The following is a 22,784-nucleotide window of genomic DNA, read 5'->3' as shown; positions in this document are numbered from 1 at the left end:
CCCCCCCCCCCCCCCCCCCCCAATAAGGACAAGTTCCTGGTTTCTACAGTTTTCCTTATTGGGATAGATGGAGGTGAGAACCTATTGTTCAAGCTTTCTTTCTTTCTTGTTCTTCTTGTTCTTCTTGTTCTTCTTCTTCTTCTTCTTCTTCTTTTTTTTTTTCTTTTCCTTTAAAAAAAAAAAATTCTCGGAAAGAACTATTCCTGTCGTCATTGATGGCTGACGCGACAACTTAAGCAATGCTTTTTGAAATTCAAAAGCCCTTTTAGCCTCCAGACATAAAAGTCCTGCAGCTGCAGCGTCACCCCATCCCCCGTCTCAGGATTCAAGGGCTTCCCCCCTTGGCTCCCACCAAGAGCGAGGACAGGGCTGAGACTGGGGTCTGCATCACTGGGCGCCCCTCACCCGTCACTAGTTTCTACCTGGTCCCTTTCCCAGCCCGGTCGTCTTGCCTGACGAGCCAGTGTCATCGGCGTCCGTGACTTCATTTGCAGAAATGAGGGCTTAGGATAATTCACCGGTTCAAACGTTCTCTTTGGAGGACTGCTGCTGTTGCGCAGGGGTGGAGGGAGGAAACAAGAAATGCTCCAACTTTCAGTGCAGCGAGAGCTTTCCCTCTTCGCCTAGTGTGCTCCAGGAGGGCACAGACACTCGCTACCTAGGTAAGTGCGTTTTGCTGTGTTGGAAGCTGCAGCTCAGGCTTGTGAGAGGGGAATTTACATCTGAGAGGGTCCCGCAGCCAAGCACGTCTTAACCAGAGGGCTATCAACAGGCGACTCTGCCTTGAGCTTTCTCTGCAGCTCGTGGCAACGCCTAAGCCACCCGGGCTCAGGGCACGACGAGGGCAAGGTGCTCGGTTGACTGGCTGGCACCCGAGGCTTGCTACTGGGTGTGGGAATGAGCCGCGCGGGTGGCAGCGGTGTCCCCCACTGTGACCCGCTAGCTCAGGCTCTGCGCTCAGCCCCTGCGGCCACCGTGTGCTTGGCGTGGGCGTTTGCAGCCCTGGAGAGTGGGGCGCGCCAGGGGGGTTCATCCTTCTGGAATGCTCCATTGCCGACCCCTCTCGGGCCGAACTTGAGCTACACCTCTTCTGTACGAGAGCACAGACTCGCGATCTCTAGATTCTTTTCACACCTTTCTGCATTAATATTTATGTATTATTTTTAAGGAGCTATGCCTAAGCTTAGTAAATGACGGTTCTACGGGATGCTCCCTTTGATAAACCCTAATCCCTGTCTTCATCGGGCTGCTCAGTAGGACTTGGAATTGCTGAGTGACCTCTTAGGCTCCGTGTAAAGTATTGCTGACCGTCCCTCCCTTCCTTCACCAACTCCCGAGAATCAGGAAAGAGAGTTGCATTTTCAACTTGGAGCTAGAGCTTGGACTACAAGGTTGAAGTTAAAAGCAAAGAGTGAGGGTTGGGAGCTGTCTAGCATACATTATACCCACTTTAAAGTTGGCCTTTCATTTTCACTTTCCTGTTTTCTGGAGGTGGGTGAGAGGTAGGAGGACCTGGGTCTGGGAACGTTCCCCGGGCGTCCACCAGACAGGGGGTGGTGCTTCTCGGCCGCTGGCTCCTGCTGGTTCTGCAGCCAAACACTGGCAGAGAGTTCAAGTTTCTGAAGGCTGCTCTCCTAGTCCCCAAGAGTTGAACGAGAGAGCCTTTTACTTTGCACCAGGTCGAGGACGTGATCAGCCCTTTAGAGCAGGGACCTACTTCTAAAGGGAATCCAGCTGGGAGACCCCGGGTAGGCGCTACCTCTGAAGACAAGATGCATGTTTCCATCTGTGTGAGATGCCAAATGGTTGTTTGAAAGGAGGAAGAGGTGACCAGGGTTGCAAATGAACCCTGGTATCGCTTACAGTATTCTAGCCAGTCATATGCATGCAAGCAAAGGAGAAAGCACCAGGGTATAAAACTGCCACAGCAACGTGGAAGACTGATGATTCAGATTCTGGAGACTTTCTCTTTTGCGTGCCACTTTGATTTGTTTGTCATCATGCAGTTAAGCAGGTAAGGACTAAATGTCTATATATTATTGACAATCATATAACCTGTGTTCGACCCATCCTGTGATGATTTTTTTCCTCTTTCAAGCGATGGAGTATATGCATTTTCAGAGGGTCCTGTCACGATGCATAACTTCTTAATGCTCACATTCATGAATCAGTTTAAAACCATTTAAATGTTTAACATGCTTTCATTTACATGTTTAAGAATGTTACAAAAATCATAAATTGGACCGAGGTGAGGAAGAAATGGGGAGGGTAGGGAGTTAGAGGAAGGTATATGTAAAGAAATAATGAAATATGGAAGACGGCAGTTGCAGAAATGTATTAAAACATTGCTTCTTGTTAAGGTCACAGACCTTAAAATATAAAAAGGAAAATTGGAGAACTGTTAAGGGCATCTTGAACTAACAAAGTAATTTTGACTACTTGAGAGAAATATTTTGTGGGTATTTTCATGTTTTTTCTTAATCTTGAAAAAAAAAATCATGGGGTGGGGGTGGGTTGGGTTGTCAAATAGGATAAGAAAAGAAGAGCTTGCCCAAGGGTTATGTTCTGTATGACCTCAGGATAGAAACCTTAGGGCTTAGAAAACCAGTTGGGAAACTGAAAAAAAAAAAAAAAAAAAAAACAGTATAGAAAATTATGAGAATCCTCCCCTAAATAAATTTCTTTTAATTCAAAGTTTTATACATGTGTAGATAGAGCAGCCAATGGATTTCTTCCACTATCAGATTAAATTCAATGAAAATGACAAAACAAATTCTGAATCTTCTCATAAGTTTTGTTATTATTATTGATATTGTTGTGTTATTTTTCCTTACATGTTGAAGGAGTCTGGAGTTTCCACACAGTGAAGCCAACAAATATCACTAAGACACAATCATACGACCATTCTATTTGTTAATAACACTTTGTTTTCTCTAAGTAATTGTATTTTTCAACTTTTCTCTGGAAATATTTTTAGTACTTGCATTTGTTGACATAGTTACGATCAATATTTTTTCTACTTGTAAGACTCACTGATAAAATCTTGAAGAAATAAGAAAGTTAATTGCAACTTTGGATTGTAAAATTGCAAAGTTATAGTGCTTTTTATAGTTTGATACAAAAGATAGTTTTTGCTCCACTGGAGAAAGTTATTCATCAATGAATCCCAATTTCTCAATTCTTTGCATTTTATCCTCTGACATATTATTGTAGAAAATATGCTTATTGTATATATATCTAGTTATAGGTGGATGGAGACAGTACTTACTTTAAATCTATATTGTTTTAATAATGTTTTCCAAATGAAGTAGACATGATTCTGTATAATGATCAGTTTTGTTTATCTTTTAATCAGAAAATATTATGTGACTCCATCCTCTCATGGTCCTTTTCTTTTAGGAAACAAACATTATAATAAGAATGCACATTTTTATGAACTACAATAACACCTTGATTTTCTTTACACGAAATAATTGACATATTATAGTTAAATAAAATTTAAGTAGAAAGAAACCATTGGTACTCAAAATGTATGCATGCATTTTATTTCTATCTATCTATCTATCTATCTATCTAGATATATGCATAAGTACAATTTCTACTGTTAGCTTGACCTCTAGATTTTTGTGTTTTTAAATAAAAGTGGAATTTCTTTTCAGAATATTGCCTTTGTGTGTTTCTCTTTACAAGTGCAAAGAGCAAAACTGGTGAGATTTCCAAACTTTGATATTTCATTGCCAACCTGTGCTCAGCTTCCTATATTTCCTGTTATTTTGAGTATTTTTAATATCATCTTTAAAATGCACAGTTACTGATTAGAAGAAGAGTCTAAAGTTTTAATAATTTAGAAAATTGGATATTAGTAGTAAAAGAGTTCAGACACAAATAGCACTGTGACACCAATCTATGAGAAGTTTAGCACAAATTTATTTTTTCTAAAGAAATATCCCAAAGATATTTGGATATTATGATAATGTCTGATGATTAATGATTTACTCTTCTAAGGCTCGACATTTTTCTCTTTCACCTCCTAATAGTGGGTTATTGGGAAAAGTAGTGTTGATAGATCTAGGGATCCCTTCTTAAATTTTAGTCGTAATTCTTCCTGATGAATGTGACCCTAATAAGATTTCTTGACTATTCTTCGTGTATTTTCCTCATTTCTCATACTACAGAGAGTTGTAAATCAAATGACATAAGAGATGAAGATGCTTTAAAAGGACATATGTTATGAAAACATAAATATATTTTACAAAAGTTACAATTAAATTTGAATTTTTTGATTAATCGTTTTTGATAAAGTTGTGTTTATACACGAGAAGTAAGTTTTGACTCAACTTTCGTTTTTTCAAATGTTAGTATCAAATATTCTTAGTCTATAGTTTCATGGCGCATTAGTTCTAATTTACAGTATATTTACCTTGACTTTAATGAAGTACTGGGTGAATACTCACTTTCATGAAGTAGTTGCTCTTGATTTACTTCTCACTGTCACTTAATAAAATCTGATTTCTTATCAGATTTATGTTATCAACATTATGTTCTCCATTCTTAATTGAAAACAAGATAAAAATATTCTCATGTAATAACTTCAAATAGAGAAACTTTAAAAAGGCAGACTTTTAGTTTCTTACATCTTTTAAAACTCATATTCAGTTTACCAGAAATAATGAGGGTGACATCTGGCATTGCTGGTGTTTTAATTTAGCAGCTACTTTGATAATTTTAGACACTTAGAAGTGTAACTCTGACCGGATTCTCCATGCACCATTATACAAACTATACAATTTTATTATATCAATGCTTACAATTTATGTGTTCTAGAGGAAAACCAAAGAAAAGATAGTTTGTGTTTAAATATTAATGGTTACTGTATTAATGGATAATCTTAATGGTTAAATGAAGGGGATAGTATAATAATGCTTATTTTATTCTAGAAAAGGAAAAACGAGTTCTGAAGATGAAATTTAATTATGAGCATTAATGGCCTTTCTACTTAAGATACACTTGGAAGTTCTGGCCCAGTCCTTTTTTTTTTTTTTTTTTTTTTTTTAAAAAAAAAAAGCTGTATCAAATAGCCACTGTAACCATTTTTATGGGTCATCAAGTATCTTCATCAGTAATATTTTAAAGCTTTTATCACTATCATTTCAAAGCATTTTTCATGAGCTATCGAAAGTATTTATATCCAATTACTCACTCTCAGACTTATCCAGTTACACGGTCTCCATTGATAATTACTTCATAAGCTGTAAATTCACTCCTCTATACAAAATCTTTGAAATAAAGTATTTATGCAAATAGTTCTGGGGTATTTCCCAATTTCTTATTCAAAGTAACTAGTTATGAGTAACTAGTCGATTCTCTAATATTTGAAATAAACTCAATTATGATTCACTAATCAATGTCTTTCCCCACAAGATTGAGAAATAACTAATATATTTTTAATGAGTTGATTGCATTACTGGGTATTTTATCATAAAATAAATAGTTGTGTTGCGTTTTTAAGTGTTTATTTTTAACCAAGAAAGTAAAAACTGAGATGTGGACAAATGACATGCAATCTACTAAACCGAGGAACTGTATAGAGTCTCATTCTTCTATATTCATTGTTATTTCTTAATCACAACTCATAATTTCTCAAATTTTTTATTTTTTATTTAGAGTTAAAAAGGGTATTTATCCTCACTTTGATCTACTTTTACTTTTAATTATTTTGTTAGAAGTATTTGTTTTAATGCCTAAACCCTAATTTTCTCAGATGTTAATGCCTTTAAGAGCACCCAAAGCATAACAAATTTCCTTTAATAGCTAATAAAGTAGTTACTATATTGTAGTTCTAGCAAATTAAATCTATAAAATACACATTTATTGATTAAATTAATAAATATGTGAACATTACATTCAAAAGTATTGTAGCTCTCTGCTGTGAAAGAATTATTTTCTCATAATGGTGTGCTTCATTTAAATTCCATTATAGATTTATTGTGAAAAAATACTTGTAGAAAGACTTATTCTTCCTGATTTCTGTGACTATTAGCCAACCTCATCAGGATTGAGCTGTTTTTTATTAACTTTTCTGGACTCTTGCATTTTGTTAATTTTAAAAGCTATGTCTAGAATATTGCACTATTAAAAAACAATATAGCCTTGGGAAGATGAGAACTGAGTAAGTATGCATTTTAGATTTCTCAGTGTCAAATAGTGGCTGGTATATAAACACACTGCTACTTTACAGATTTATTAAACACTCACTCTCACAAAGGAAAAATGTTTTCTTTAGAACAGTTCAGATGATGTTCACAAATATAAGCCAATCTGGGAAAAAAAACTGATTACATTAAATCAAAGAGTACATTCAGAGATTAAAGCATGGGTTCATTCAAATATCATATTTAAAAATAACATAGGGGCAAGCAGATTGAATATAATTGTGTTCTGTATAATATCTTTGATATGTATATACTTTTAAGACATAAGTTTCTGTAGCTGCTTTTAGGTATGCAATTTAATACTGTGCAGCAGCCCCTTCTGTTAAAGTAAATATAGAACAAAATTAATGCAATCAGATAATTCCTAGGGTAGATAATATATTCAAGTGGCTTTTATGTCGTTAGAGTGGTAACGCTTCTAATGGTTTGACAAATCAGCCCTATATATATATATATATATATACAGAGAGAGAAAGAGATGGCAAACTGTCTTTTTCAGAAGTGAATACCTCTTAAATAATAATAAACAAATTCAAAATTTTTAGAAGAAAAGTCATTAAAGGTTGAATAAATCATGCAGCAGAGTTATAGAAAATACTATCTTAAGGTAATTAATGCATATATAACATTTTGCATTTTCAACATTTTCATATATAACCCTAAGCATATTACTATGTAGACTAAGTTTAGATTACTTAAAATATTTACACTTATTGGTTGCAGCAGAGTTTATAATAATAAAATTTCTTATTATTCATACAGACTGGTCACTAGACATAGTCACAGTATATTTCACAAATGTAATAAGTAATACTTTCAAGATTATACTAAATAATAATGTGAAGACCAAAGTTTCCAAAATTGAGTAATCTAGAATAAAAGGAATTTCCAATTATAAATTAATATCAGAAACAAGAACTAGAGAGTGCATTTTTTATTCCTTAATACTAATTTCATTCCAACTGGAGCTTTTTAAACAACTTGTTAACTTTTATCAAAAAGATTTTTTAATAAACAATTATGAAATATGCATTTTCTAGATTTTTAAGATATTTAGATATTCTCATTTCTGCATATTGAGGATTTCAGTCTGCCCTTCACAGTCACTCAAAGACAGCACTACTGATTTTTTTTTTATGTGAACTAAGAGAAATGAATCCAGTCTTCTCTAAACTGAAACGTAAACTTCATAGCTAAAAAAAAAAAAAAAAGGGATTCTTGAGTAATTTCTTTAACGACTCTCTACGCATCTTTTAGAATTAATTTTAAAACTTCTGTATTGAATCATTTTGAGCATCTTTCTCACTTTTGAGTGGAGACACAGTTTATGGATTTACAATCCTCCTTCCCACCCCCTCCCCAAACACAAACTCTTTTGCAGTACATGACTCTTTCAGAACCTTTACACTAAGGACAAATTATGGATATTTTAAATGTATAGTTATCTTTATATTTTGGCTAAAAAGAGAAACACCAACTGTGTTTGGAGAGTAACACAACTATGGGAAAAATAATTCTGAACATCAGTGCTTTCTCCTAGTGTAGACTATGGTAGGTTTTCATTCAGCCAAAAAATGCAGAACGTTTAATATATCTCTTGGTCAAAACACAATTTGAAGGACAAAATAATACAAAATAATACATTGCAACCATATGAAGATGAACATGAAAGATCACTTATGTCATTATTGCCATTTGAACTTATCCTGAACAGCTGCTATTTAAGGAAATCAATTGTGATTTAGAGTAAGAATCAGCAGCTTCAATATAAACTGTTGCAATTAACAGTCTTTAAAATATGTCTTTTTCTTCAATAATCTTGAGTAAGTAGGGTATACAAAAGTTTAATGTATTATTACATGATTCTTTCACCACAAAAGTGATAAATATTGACATGCTTAACTGTCTTTTACATATAGATTTGCAGGAATCTAAGCTGAAGATGACGATTTATTTGCTCAGGATTTAAAATCAGGCAATAATTAACTGCTCATTAAAATGTATATATTATGGAATTTTAGTCCCAGATAAGTCCAGTAATAGTGATTCCTGATTGTTGTTCAGAAAGAAGTTTCTGGCAAGTTCAGACAAGATGATTTAAAAATTACCACTTAGTTTGTACATGGTGTGCTGGTTATAGGAATAGTTTCTATATGCCACACATAGTAAAGTCCCATTTATTCTTTCTTTCTTATATTTTTCTTCAAAATTTGGCTGGTACTTTTTATATAAAGACTGTCTATAAAAATATAGATTGTTTTTCATATATATTTACCTTGCTTTTCTGTTGAAATTTAGTGTCTCATAACCTTTTGAATTTATACACAATTTAGGATACTTTAAAGTTTAAATTAATACTCATATATTGACAAGAGTGGTCCTTGAAAATATCAAGTGTTCTCAAAACTGTATGTTGGGGAAAAATGATGGAAACAAATACTTATTTTTAGGGAAAAAAAAAAAAAACAACAAAACTTAGTTATGTAAGCCAGAACGTATTGCCAACACCAGGCACTGTAAGGCTAACTAGATTCTGTATCAACCGGGTAAGATGTGCTAAGGTTCATTGCTAAAGAAGCATTGTTTATTTAGCAACTCCCAGAATTCTGATATGCTTTATTAGATGATGGTTCAGAAGTCATTGGAGAATAACAGATAATGATTTAAATACTTGATGCTGCATTGGTTTACTTACTGTAGATCACCTCTGTTTTATTGTTATTTTTAGTTCTTTTTAAAAAGTATTTATTGAATGTCTGATGAATTGTGCACACTGGTGTAAATCTTGGGAATATAACAATGAAAAAACATAACCATTGCTCAAAAGATTCTTATAGTTTTTTGCTATTTGGATTAGAGTTTGTTTTAATCAATCCACTAAAGCAAATTTAATTCCTGGCCACTCTTTATTTTTACACATGTTCAGTTTTGACATTCTAAATATAGTGCTTTTTGAGGGAAGAGGGTTGTATAATTCCTTAGCACAGAGAATGGTCAATAAAGAATGTATTTTCTATCTAGGTATTAAAGGATAGCTATTAAAGATAAATGGTGGAACCAGAACAGTTCTGAAAATAAAGTCCTAACAGTTCTCAGACTGATGATTTACTTGGCATCTTATTATGTGGTCCCCCTCCCCAAAAGTTAATTTCTTTTTAATGGAAACATTTTGAATGAGTTATTTTTTTTATTTTATTAATTCAAATTAATAAAATATCAGATTAACATTGCAAGGATTTACTTTACAAATTTAATTTTTTATTCAATTTATTTATTAATACATTCCATTTATTGAGAGCCTTCTACATGCCAGATCCTCTTGTTGGTGCTATAGGTACATCAGTGAATAAAACAGACACAAATCCCTGCCTCATGATACTTAAACTTGTGCAGCGGAATTATTATTCTGTGAATTGAATGACATCTGTAACCAGGAAGAGGACAAGTTTAGGGGTCCACTAACAGTATTTATAACCACACACTTCTGGGTTAAAAAACCTGAAACATTTTAATTTTCTTACTAATGGATAAAAAAACCCTGAAGATTATTATTTTGAAATTTTAGAAGTTTGATTCGTGGCCTAAATAATCAGCTCCTCTTTGTTACTTTTAAAAAAATTAATGAAACTTCTTTGGCAGCTCCTTAATGTAATATTTCCTTTGTGTGTGACTTCAGAAGACATACTCTTATTTATGTTTTCAACAAAATAACTTCTAATTTAAAAGCTCATTTCACCTCATAGACCTGGTTAACTCCAGGACAGGTTTTTGTCTTATTACAGATGAAGAGATTTATTGTCCATTTGGTTACCAAACTACAAGATTTCTTAACTTGATCCTACTACTGAGTTTTGCTGTTAGGTTATATTAGTAAGCCTTTATTTAGAGCAGTATGAGTGTTTTTGTTGAACAAGTGTCATACTTTTAGGTTTTATTCAGAATCATTGTAGGAAAAAAAAATAAACAAAAATCATTGCAAAACCAAAACTGAGGACACTGTCCATAAAGGCAAGGGCAAATATAATCTTTGTACTTGCATATGTTTACATACAGTGTGTGCTGAACAAAAGTTTTTTTTTAAATTAACTGTATTCTTCAGATTTCCTTTAAATTAATATTTGTGGACAAAATTTTTTTAATGATAGTAAATGTTTTATTTTCCTCACAAACGAGAATGCTTTCTATTTTCAGACTGTGTCAGAAAAGGCAGAATTATATTGCTAGCCATAGTAACCATATTAAATCTTGATGTCTGCAACCCAACCATTATTTTTACTCTATTCCTGTATATAGATTTCTTTTATGTTCATTTTAAACTGTCTGCTGCTTCACTGTTTTGGTAGTAAAAGATACCAATTATAATAATTTTTCTGAATCTGTTTAAGGAAAAATTGTTCATGACCCTTGTTATAGAATGGTAAGACAGATTTTATTCATGGAAGACTATTATAATGGAGATTTATAGTAGGAGAGAGATATTTGGCTTAACTCCAAATACGTAAAAAAAGTGGGAATTTATACGCAAAGAACAGGGTGGGAGTCAGTGGATGGAAAATTACTTAGAGGAAACATCAGGGGTAGGGGATTGGGTGGAGATGGAGATGTTCTCGATAAACTTACCCAACAGGATTCTTGCTGAACAACAGGCCAGGGTGGTCAACCATAAACTGGGGGTGGTGATGAGGAGCTTGGTCAGAAATCTAGAGTGACCATGCACTGAGGGTAAGGTTTGTCCTAATACTGACTTCTTGCTAAAATTGGTCAATGCAGAGGTGAACACAGAAGCCAAAATCCAGGCCTGCCTGAGAAGAGAGTCCAGAGAAGGCTAACTAGAACTAGGTCAAGAAGAGAATCTTTGTCAAAGCATCCCTCACATTTTATTTTATAATTATATTTTCCCATACAAATATACTGTGTAAATATCCTTCATTTGAATTTTATTCTTTAGTGTCTGATCAGTTTTCTTATGAGTTAAAATTAAGTACAATCTGAATCTTACAAAAAAGTATTTGCGACATGATCACCTACGTAGAAAGAAACACCGTGATATTTTATATTTATCAGATAACCTAGGTGAGTTCTGTACTTTGGGCTTTCAGGAATAATTTCCCCTATGTGCTGGACAGAGTTCAGAAATGGTACTCACCTTCTCTTCATTTCTTTCTAATCAGTTCTACCATTAGGTAGTATGTTTAACTTCCTCTTTACTGGTAGGACATGATTGTATTGACAGGATGAAGCAGGAGATTAGTTCCCTTTGCAGTATATATTTCTCAGAGGAATACTAACTCTCATTAAGATGGAAAACACTTAAAGCTGTAATTCAGAGGCACTGTATTGCCTGATCAGCCAAAATAAATAAGGAAAAGGACCCTTTGGAACACAGGTCTAGTAGAGTTAAGTAACCAGAAAAATGCACTTCTAAGACCAGCCTAAATGTACACAATGTGATTTAAAAGAATTCTTCTGAGTTAAAAAAAAAAAAAAGAAGAGAGAGAGAGACAAAAGTGAAAAAGCACCATAACAATGCACTACTAACAGATTAATATAATGGTGATTCCTTGCTAGTGTAAGCAGATATAAAGGAACAGCCTATGAAATTTTTTAAAGAAAGTTCAATTCAGTGCATGTTTCAAAAAGGTACAATGTGCAAGATAGTGTGTTCAATATTAGGGATCATATGGATTACTAAAACGTGCTATCTGCTAGTAAGTTCCTTATAATCTGGTCACATGAACAAAGGTGTTGAAGAGGATAATAGCAGCGTATTGTAAAATTTTAGAAGATGCGTGAATGGAAGCTCAACCAGTCTACACTTATTTCAATAATTTTCAACCTAACTGTTCGAAATAGTTTAAGGTAATTATTAATCCACCAGGAAATTTATCTTTAAAATTCAAAAGAGATCACTAATTTGAAAAGTGTGCATTCCATTTATTTTTGTAGTTCCCAATTGGATAAATTTAGGTTGCTGTGATGGCTGAACTTGAATGACACCTTTTTGCATTAGGAATTATCACCACTTTTTAGTTTTTGGATTATTTTTTAAAAATTTGTTTCCCTTTTTGAAAGGATTATGAATACATTAAGAAAGGAAAAACTTAATTTTTGTTATAATTCCTAGACATATCCCGTGATAATTTCCATAGACACAAGTCAGAATGACTTTCTTCCCATTTTTGCATGGGAAAAATGTTTATTTGGCAGAAACATAAAGATAAAGCAACCATCTTTCTATACTCCTGGCAGGGTACTGAGAAGAGAATGGCAAAATCCTACCTATTTATATAGAAAATGGCCCACATTGTGTAAGTATGCAAGATTTTATATCTTGATAAATTATTTTATATTTATATGATAAAATACCAACTTGTAGTTAATTAGGCTACTTTAAAATTCAATATTGTTAAATAAACAATATGTAGATTAAGAAAGAATAATTTTAGGTCATTTGAAATCTAAAATTATAGTTCATAATGGTATTTAACTAAAACAGTAAAGTAAGAAGTCATTACTAAAGTAATGATGTAAATAATTGAATAATGAAGCCCTAATTCTTGTATTAATCTGACTATAGGTTAAATACAGATCATGACCATTCAAAAATGAAAATCCATATGTACGTGCATGTGTGCAGATGATGCATTACATTATCCATGTAGGTTTGCATATATTCATCAAATTCAATAGTTGAATATTGACTGCTGTTCTAAAAAAGCAATGTCTTTAAAAGTATTTTCATTACATTCTGGAATCTTTCCTGGCAAATGGTGTTATAAACTTATTTTATTTTAAGTATGGTTTTGGATTTTCACACTATTGTCCCTTAAAATAATACTTGTTAGAAAAGACCCTGATATTCTTGTCATTATCAGCTATGTTTGAGAACATAAGAAAACTGACCTTAATTAAAATGTGTGATTACATTTCAGCAAAATATTATATCATCTTATTTCACTGAAATTTTTATGTCTCCCATTGTGAAACACTAGCTCTGTTACATGTATGTTAGTTTTTTTTTTTTTTTTTTATAGTACAATAAAGCAATTTATAAGATTGAGTAACCAAACCTACTGGATAAATCTTGCAATTTCTATGAAGAGCAGATAATAGGTAAATTAAATGTTTGACCATGATTATACTTTTCAACCCAATAAATAACACATATATCTGAAAAAAGTAGTTTTCTGATTTTTGAGTTTATAGTACGTTTTAAAAGACATTAAATTAATCACATTTAGTTGATTTAAACTATTACCGTCATTGAAAACATTAAATTACGCAAAGCAGACGCTTCATGAAAACCCATACTGTATAGTCACTCAGATAATTAGCCTGAGATGATATTCTATTTTAATTTTACTTCAGTTTTTATTTCTTTTTCTCTTATGTTCTATTTTTAATTTATTAAAAAGTGACAACAGAAATTCCAATAAATAACGTTCAGTCTGCAGTCAGTCCTAATTAGGTTGTAGTGTGGTTTAAGAGGGAAAGCATGGTACTCTGTTTTCAAGACTACTGCCATTGAATTCTTGCCTCACTGCATGTTTGTCACCTTGAATCTCAGTGTTCTAAACAAACGAATGGGGATAATAATATATACCACGTAGTGCTGCTGGGAGGTGAAATAAAGAAATATGGTTAAATGCTTGGCATATTTAAAGGGCTTAATAAATGTTTATTTTGTCATCAAACATAAAAATAACATGTCATCACTGTCTTTTTTTCCCCATATGAAGTTAGAAGGATTTCAGTCAAAGTTACCCCCAGTACACAACCTTTCAAATGGGGAGGAACAAGCTATTCAATTTCTGTTTCTATATTATTAGTTGTTAAATTCAAGAGTAACAACACAGGGTAACATACACTGTGCTCTTGAGTGAAAAGTGGATTTACGTTTGATTGTATGTGTTCACGAGGATCTATGTTTGACTTTCATACATACTTTCCATCTTTAGAGACTACAAATAATAGGTCATAAGTGAAAAAGTTCTTAGTTTTCCACAATCATATGCTTGATCATGATAATCACTTATCATTGTGCCTAAAGCTAATAATTAATGATGACACAATTATATCCTTGTTCTTAACGATTTTTTAATGTTAAGAATGTTTTGCTTTCACACTATTTGAACACGTCATTTGTGTTTATAGTTTGGACATAGAAACCGTTACCTCTAAACTCCATTTCCTCTCTTTCTTCAACTGTCATAGCTATTGTCATCCTGAGGATTAGCTCAAATACACACTCCTCTGCAGCTCTTTCTTTTTTCTTTCCACACAGGAGAATTCTTAATCTTGCTATCTATATTATATTAATATGTAATATTACCAAAAGCACTAAATGAATCATATCTTAATTTAGTTCTTATTTGATCAATATTTATTCATTCATTCAACCAATACTTATTAAACAACTTTATTTTAGGCATTTTGGTAACAAAGTTAGCCTTAAGACAGGAACAATTGTTTTCCTCCTCAAATTAATCTAATTGAGAGAAGGAATATATACAAGAAAATAGACTAAACCTACAAATAAATAAGCCGGGTAAATGTGCTGTAATAGAGACGTGATGGGAGCATAAAGTGTGATCAACCAACCTCGAGGGGTCATAGAAAGCTTTATGGATGAAGTGACAATCTACTCAGCTCTCAAGGATAGGTCAAGGTCAGGCAGATGAAGAGGTCCAAGTAGAAACGGTGTTTCAGGCAAAGGAAACTGCATAGACAAAGATTCTGAGCAGAGAGAGAAAGTGAGGCGAAGCTGAGGAACAAAATTATGCCTGAAGCATGGTTGCTGTTTGGTTGACAATGGTGGCGGCACACATAGGAAGGGTGTGGATGAAGAGTTAAGCAAGAGAAGATAGTTTAATAAATTAGCTTAAAGAGTTTGGTTGTGATCCAGATGGGGAGTTGTGCAATTGTACAAGTGGGAGTAAAGGAGTTGTATGTTCAAATTTTTCCTTTTATGAAGATAAAATGACCAGACTGGAGAGAGCCACCTGGGTATTAGGAAGACCGGTTGTGAAACCAGCACAGTAACCCAGTTTAGAGGCGATGGTGGTGGTGCTGGGCCTACAGAACAAGTCAGTCAAGTAAATTGGGGCGGAGAGAAAGTGATGGATTTTATTCTTAGGGGGACGAATGCATAGAACTTGGGAATTGATTGGATGTGTGCAGTGAGTGATAAGGTCAGTGAAAGTAATGTTTAGGCTTCAAGATTTGAGTGAATAGACATATCATTGAGCGAGATAAGCAAACCAGAAAGAGAAAAAAGTTTGGGTGGCGTTTCTGCTGACACAAGTGCAGGTTTCTCACAGGGATGACCATAGGCAGGTGGTGGCCCTGCCTCCCATATGACCTTCCTCACTCGATAGTTAAGTTTCTGAGATGAAAGCACAATTTTTACTGACACCGGTGGTACACCTCCACCTCAAAACTTCTCACAGTATTTTTCACGTTGTAGGTGATCAATAAGCTTTACTCTCTTCTGGTTTTCTATGTTATTTATTCTACCAAATTAGAATGGAAATAAAAAATGTGGAAAAACTATTGAAAATTTATAGTTAAAAGTATATTTTAACTCATCCACCATTCATTTACTTATACAATGTTGTTTCTAATAAATAATTATGTTGGAGACAGTATTTATTTAAATATATGAATATTATACATTATATATGATAATATAATAATATGCTATACAATTAGAAATATCACATAAAAATATGTTATTTTATTTTATAATAAAATGATTCTAATATCTATAATTTGTTATTTATATATTATAAAATGTATGCTATTCTATTAAATTACTTGGAAGAATGTGTTTTTTTAAATAAACAACTTTATTTTGGGTATTGGAGACTTTATTTTGAAGATTCATTATTTTATATTTCCACGTTTCATATTAGTGTACTTTAATGTTAAGGAGCTCTTATATAGAGCGCTTCTTCAAAACATGGAATTTGGAGAATGAATATATGAACTCGGACAAACCAGTAATTTACCTTAGACCTTATCCAATACTTAAACATTTATAAAGAGAGAGAGAATATGTGGCATATGTGAATATGTAAATTGTGGCTCTAGCTATAGTATATATGCTTTTATTGTTTTAGTCTTTCAACTTTTCCTTGAGTTTAATATATTTTTCAAAATTAAAAAAAAAAAAAGAAATACGTTGAGGGCTGGCCGGTTAGCTCAGTTGGTTAGACTAGCATGGTGCTGGTAGGATCGAGGTCCAGGATTCAATCCTTGTACTGACCAGTTGCCAAAAAAGGGGAAAAAAGGAAAAAAAAAAGAGCCAAAAGAAAACAAACACATTTGATGCAAATATTTTATCAAACTTAATTGTATATTCAAGTTCTTGAATGGATTTTATTCCCTCAAAAAATATTTTGGACATGTTAGCAGCAAAAATCAGTCCAAATGCAGATATAAAAGAAGAAATTATACAGCACTCCATATTAATTGTTTAATAAACAGTAATAATTGGCATTGATATTCAACTATGTATTGGATAACACGATTGTGTTCTAGAAGATAAGCTTCTATGATCTGACCCACCAATCTAAAGGATATTAAGTCTAAGACAGTAATTCCTAATATTTTGTTTATATCTTCCAGCTATATTAGAATTTCACTTTTAATATTAAAGGAAATATTTTATTTTATAAATTTGTATATTTTATGAATTTCAAATACATATGATATATCAATATTTTAGATAAAAATAAGGCACTGACACCTTGGAATAGGATTATAGACAGCTAGTGAGGAAGAATAATTATATACTAGAATATATATTATATATGTATTATTTTTTGCATTTATTATATGTTATATGCATTAGCATATATTACTTTTTATGTTAACATTTTTTTTTTGCTGTGTTAAGTTTCTGCATGGATTTTCAAGGCCATTGAGTATCAGGAGGCAATTTTCACACTGAATTTTTCTTTGGAGAAGGAATTTGTTGTAACAGTAGGCTATGTGCTAAATACCTATTTTTAAACAGTGAGATATTTCAATATTTACATCTTTTTATTTTATGAAAAGAAACATTTGATTAGTACCACTTTTCTTTTGCATTAAACATAAACTTGTGTGTTTTGTTTTCTTTTGTTTTTAATATATTTTTTTTTTTGTTCTTCAATCTCTTTTACTCTCTCCTTTATGTAAAACGCACCCTTACATGTTCCAAGAAATATTCTGCATTGATGTCATCATTTCTTTAGTTGACCACTTAGGTTCTTATTCAGGAATAGTATTTTCAAGATCACTTTGCCTTTTCCCCACACCCTAGGAAGAATAATTGATGAATTCATTAATTAATAATTTTTACTTTCTTTTAATGGACTTTGAGATTTCCTTTCCTTAGCTATACATTTAAGTTCAGTTGTTTACTTCAGGTGAAACCTCCAAATGTAATACTGTATTGAGTACAAATGAATTCTATTTACCACTCTTTGTTATTGGCAACCTTTATTGGAAGGATTGATATGGTTATTAACTCAACTAAAATAAAGGAATTAATTTGAGTCATTCAGCAATAATTTAAAAATTTGTGCTCATACTGGGGTGATTCAAATGTATATGTACCTGCTTTTGTGACAAACGAGGTAATGAAGCTCTTTTCTTAGTGACTAATGAGTCTAATGACCACTTGTCCTGAGGATAGTTGGAAACCAACAGCCTTGCCTTATGCATTCTCACACAACTTTTCTCCCTGTTTAACTCTTCAAGGAAAGTTCTCAAAGACTCAAAGTTCACTAGAACTTCCATGGGGTATCTTAATTTGGTTATTATAAATTCTTTGAAAAGACCTTATAAACATAATGATTTCAATGGATCCCCCAAATTAATTTAAATTTGGACAGGGTTGATACACCTATATGTTAACAATTTTTTTTTTCAGAAAAAATTATTTCTGAGCAAAAAAATGTGAACATATACCCAAATTAGAAGTAGAGGAAACAGAAATAACTAAAACCTAATAGCAATATTTTTATTAGTAATATTTTTAGGTAGTTTCCTACACATATTTTAAGAAAACCTTTCCATCTTCACATATGCTAAGATAGGTAACTATGTGAGATGATGGATGTTAATTTGTTTCACTATCATAAACGTTTTACTATGAACACTCTTTCTTACAACATCATGTTGCATACCTTAAATATACACAAGAAAATTTATTTTTTTCAAAAGATGAGGGACTATAAAGACCATGAAACATCCCCAACACGTTTGACAAAGAAGACAATAAAAATGTGGTTCTGGGTAAATACACATGGAACATTACAGAATTTTAGAACAGAATCTTAAATACCACCTAGGCAAATTGTATCCTACTTTTATAACCTTTTGTGGATTACAAAATCATGTGTTTGAGTACAAACAGTTGGGTTTAATTTTATGGTATATATTTAGATAATTTTATACTGGTATGACATAGGATTTGAAACACCACATGTTCTTACTCCATGCTAGGCACTATTCTAGGTACATTACAAATATTAACTCATTCAATCTTTGTAACAGACTGATGAGGTGATCCTTTATAACGAGAAATCTGAGGCACAATGGAAGTTACGTAACTTGCTGGAGGTCAATCGTCTAGCTGGTGGAGGAGCTGGAATTTTAACACAATCTGGCTCTGGAGTCCACTCCCTTAACCACTATCTACACTGTCTCTGCATGTTATAAACTTGCTATATTGTTGTTGATGGATTTGGAGAAAATCTAATTTTATTTTCAAAGGACTATTTTCTAAGTTATTAATTGGAAAGTATGGAATAGTTCTCATTTAATATTTTTAATAACATTCTTATTCACAACTATGTTTGGTCATGAGAGCTTTATCTAGATGGTGTGAATACAAGTTCAATCAATTAAAAAAATGTTTTAAGACTAGATATGTAATATAGACTTAAAACAAGTAGTGTGTTTGAATAATTTATTCTGATTTATTTTGGAAATAAAAAAATCTTATTGGAATTAAGAACATATAACATTTTTGTAACAGTGTTTAATTATTGCTAGTTTGAATGCACTTGGTCAGGAGAATAAAAATGTGTGTACTTAACAAAGATGAGCAATATTTATTAGTCATAAGGGTATTACAGTATACCATTGCACATAAGAATAATTCTTAGTTTATGAAAGTAAATAAACTATTTATTTTAAGATGAATGTTATAGTTCCCATATAAGAAAAACCAGATATAAAAATATTTATTTTCAGCAGAATTGGGAATTATGAGTTGAATTATTTGATAATGCTACATTTATACAGATAATTGAAGGAAGTCCAGAATCTCCCAATTCCTATTTAAAAATCTTTTTGTTGTATCATGTTATCCTTTCTTATGATCAATCATTTTTAAAATGTCTTCACTTGTAAAACTTCCTACATTGTTCACAAAAGAGGGTATTGTTTAATCATCACATTGGAGAAACGCCTGTGATTGAGACAACTCGTATAAGTGGGTTTTGCCCTTTTAATTTTGCAGTGGGTAAGACGGTGAATCTGATGATCTAGGCTACTCATATTGTATTACTGTTTTGAGATACATTATGATTGCAAAATTATTGCTCATTTTCTCATATAGAAATAGTGTAGGTTTAAATTATGAATTAGGATTATTGCTAGAAAAGCAAATCAAAACTATTAGTGTCCTTATCCAAACACCAGAGAAATATGGGAGCTATTGTAATTAAATTATTTTACTTCTTACTGTGAATTTTGATTGTATTCTAAAGAGACTTTTCTGACTAAAAACTCTCACAACTAAAACTTTCTCATTAGCCAGAACCTATATACTCTGTAGTTCTACATGCTATGAATAATACTATTTAAAAGACTGATGAGAATGAAATGTAAAATCGAATTCAAATATTTCTAGAATCTTTTGCATAGCATATAGGCATTGCATCGGCAGCTTTGTGTAAACTCATTTATACTGTACTATATTGGGATTACACCTCTTTATTTTTGGATGGTTATAATATAATGTATGTCGTTTCATAGTTTATGAATAATCTGTATTGTCTTACTTTATGTGTTTTTATGAATTTTGCAGCTATGACTATTTCATGAATAAGACACAGAAGCACATTTAAATCGTTTAAAGGCCTTAGAAATAATTTTATTATGGTTCTGTTTAGAAAATCAGGAAAACAGTCTGTCCCTAAGAGAATAATGGAAAATTTATCTGTGCAGTCTCCCTCCCAGTTCTCCATCCCAACACACACACATCCACTGTCACACACACAGTCCACCCATAGATCTATCTGTCCCTCTGGCTACAGATAGATACACACTCACATATACACACACATATATTTATGTATTATTAGACCCACAGTTTTATCCTAAATTTATCTATATTATGGAAATAACTACATGAATATCTTTATTTTTAAACCATTTCTCTAAAATCACTATAAAATAAAAAATTAAATATACCTAGTCTTAAAATTTATAACAAAACTTATGAAACATTGAAACATATTAAATATTTATTTTGAAGATGTCCAATTTTATAAAACATTTAAGCAGAAAAAAGGAAAAAGAATATTAGTTGAAACTTCTGATTGTGGCTTTAATGATCCACTTGAAGACATTTTATGATAAGGACTGTTATGATTCAGTGACTTACTTTCCTTTAATTTAATAAAAGGATACAAAGTATAAAAAAAATACAGCTCTGAAAAAAATATATCATTGTGGTTTGATTCATATTCACTTTTGCTCTCATCTAATTTAAAACAATGATATTCAGCACCTTAACTGATAGAAAAGAATCTTCTAGGGGCTAACTCACTGCCTGTGTTTTTTGTCTAGGTGTTGAGGGAAAGCTAAGAGAATGAAGGCTCTAAGTCCCCAGTGGAAGCATGATATGGCGGAGCAGAACTGGTGCTGAATTGTCCTCTCTGATGGCTCTATGGGAGTGGATAGCACTGAGTCTTCATTGCTGGGTTTTAGCGGTTGCTGCTGTCTCGGATCAGCATGCCACAAGCCCCTTCGACTGGCTCCTCTCTGATAAGGGACCCTTCCATCGCTCACAGGAATACACAGATTTTGTGGACAGAAGCCGGCAGGGATTTAGCACGAGATACAAGATATACAGGTATGATGCCAAGGGAAAGCAATTACAGAGATATCATCCTTGAAGGTTGTGTATACATAAGTTTCTCTAAGGGAAAGTTTCAAATGGGAAAGGGTTATTAACAGAAGGGTTATTATTTATCATGCATCATAGTAATATTTTCTTGATATTTAAAAATATTTCTTGTAGGTGTAACATACTACAAGAAAAAAGATAATGGTGACCACTTGTATATCACTCCCAAATCCGAGAATGCTGCTCTGCTCTAATGTGAATGCCAATGTACTTTGAGGCTGAGTTTCTCATTTTAAATAGCCAAAATTTCAAAATGAATTTTCTTGAATTACTTTTCCTTTCTACCTTATACCGTGCTATGTTACCTTTTTCAGCCTAAATGGAACTGGTTTCTTCTACTAGTCACTGAGAATTTGAGTCACCTCATCCTTTTTTACCTGAAAGGTAATTGTACATTCAGAAGCTGGAGGAAGCAGCAGTGAAATATAAAGAATTAGCAGATACATAGAATACAATAACAAAGACCAAAGAAAAGGAGAGAATTACGATATATGGCTTTTAATTTTTATTACTCTTCTGTATTTGAAATCTAAGGAAGTTACACAAAAGGAATCATACATTAAATCCAACAAAGGCTGCCAGCTCCCCCGCAAAGTCCAGTGAATCTATTAAATAGAGAAGTGTACAAGTGGTTGCCTGAATGGATTAGATTGTATTGATCTATGCCATAAGGAATGTTTTATGTAAAATTATCACTTTGGTTTGTTTCTTAGTGATGGAAGTTTACAATTCCCGGTTAGTGGTTTAGCATTTATGTGTAAGCAAATTTTATTTTGTACTTTTGTGTGTCTGTATCTATGTAGATACTATTATATAAATATTTTATTTTATGTTGTATGTGCACCAGAGGGCACTATGCTTCAGGTCTGTATGTAGTCTTTTATATAGCTTTATGATAAATTTTTAATTCTATCAGCAATGTATATTTACAGAAGAGACTGAATGTACTGAACAAGTTCCATGAAGCATCACACAATTATTGCTGTGCCTTTTTAAAAACAAGAAATCCCTTAGTCCAGGCAGCTAAAGCACTGTCACAAGTCTAAAAGAAAAATACTTATTCTATTTTTCAGTAAAATGACAAAGACTAAAGGTTTTCTTTCTGAAATGCAGGAGAAACAGTCAATGCATCATGATTTCTAGTTCATTCATTTTTATATGTGTCTGTTGGATTAGCCAGCTTTTGCTCACAGATTGTATGAAGCTACTTGAATTTAAGATTGTAAGAATGTCTTATATTCCAGCATTCTGCAAGAGGATTTTTAACAATCAGTCAAACAAACTGATGCTAGAGTATGTGTCCATGATCTATCAGCATCTCTCTCTGGAGGTCTGGGGTGTTTTCCTATGGGTGATTGTTGTGGTTTGGCTTATCGTTCAGT

At 32.6% G+C, this 22,784-nt stretch overlaps 1 protein-coding gene across 3 annotated transcripts in view; it reads left to right on the top strand.

The window, feature by feature from the left end:
• The window catches only part of BRINP3 (bone morphogenetic protein/retinoic acid inducible neural-specific 3), a 396,539-nt gene that overhangs the window by 1,461 nt on the left and 372,294 nt on the right, over window positions 1–22,784 (top strand). The window contains exons 1-2 of one of the 3 annotated variants that reach the window (XM_008572253.1): window positions 541–662; window positions 21,063–21,348. In XM_008572253.1, coding sequence (XP_008570475.1) covers window positions 21,113–21,348 — 236 coding nt within the window. In that variant the 5' untranslated portion in view covers window positions 541–662; window positions 21,063–21,112. Of the gene's footprint in view, window positions 1–540; window positions 663–12,507; window positions 12,521–21,062; window positions 21,349–22,784 lie in introns of those variants that run through there. The other 2 variants (XM_008572254.1, XM_008572252.1) reach the window with 2 other exon arrangements.

Source organism: Galeopterus variegatus, unplaced genomic scaffold (genome assembly GCF_000696425.1).
Source record: "Galeopterus variegatus unplaced genomic scaffold, G_variegatus-3.0.2 Scaffold768, whole genome shotgun sequence".
NCBI classification, from domain to species: Eukaryota; Metazoa; Chordata; class Mammalia; order Dermoptera; family Cynocephalidae; genus Galeopterus; species Galeopterus variegatus.
Note: the sequence above shows the minus strand (reverse complement) of the source record. Positions and strands in the feature narration are given on the sequence as shown.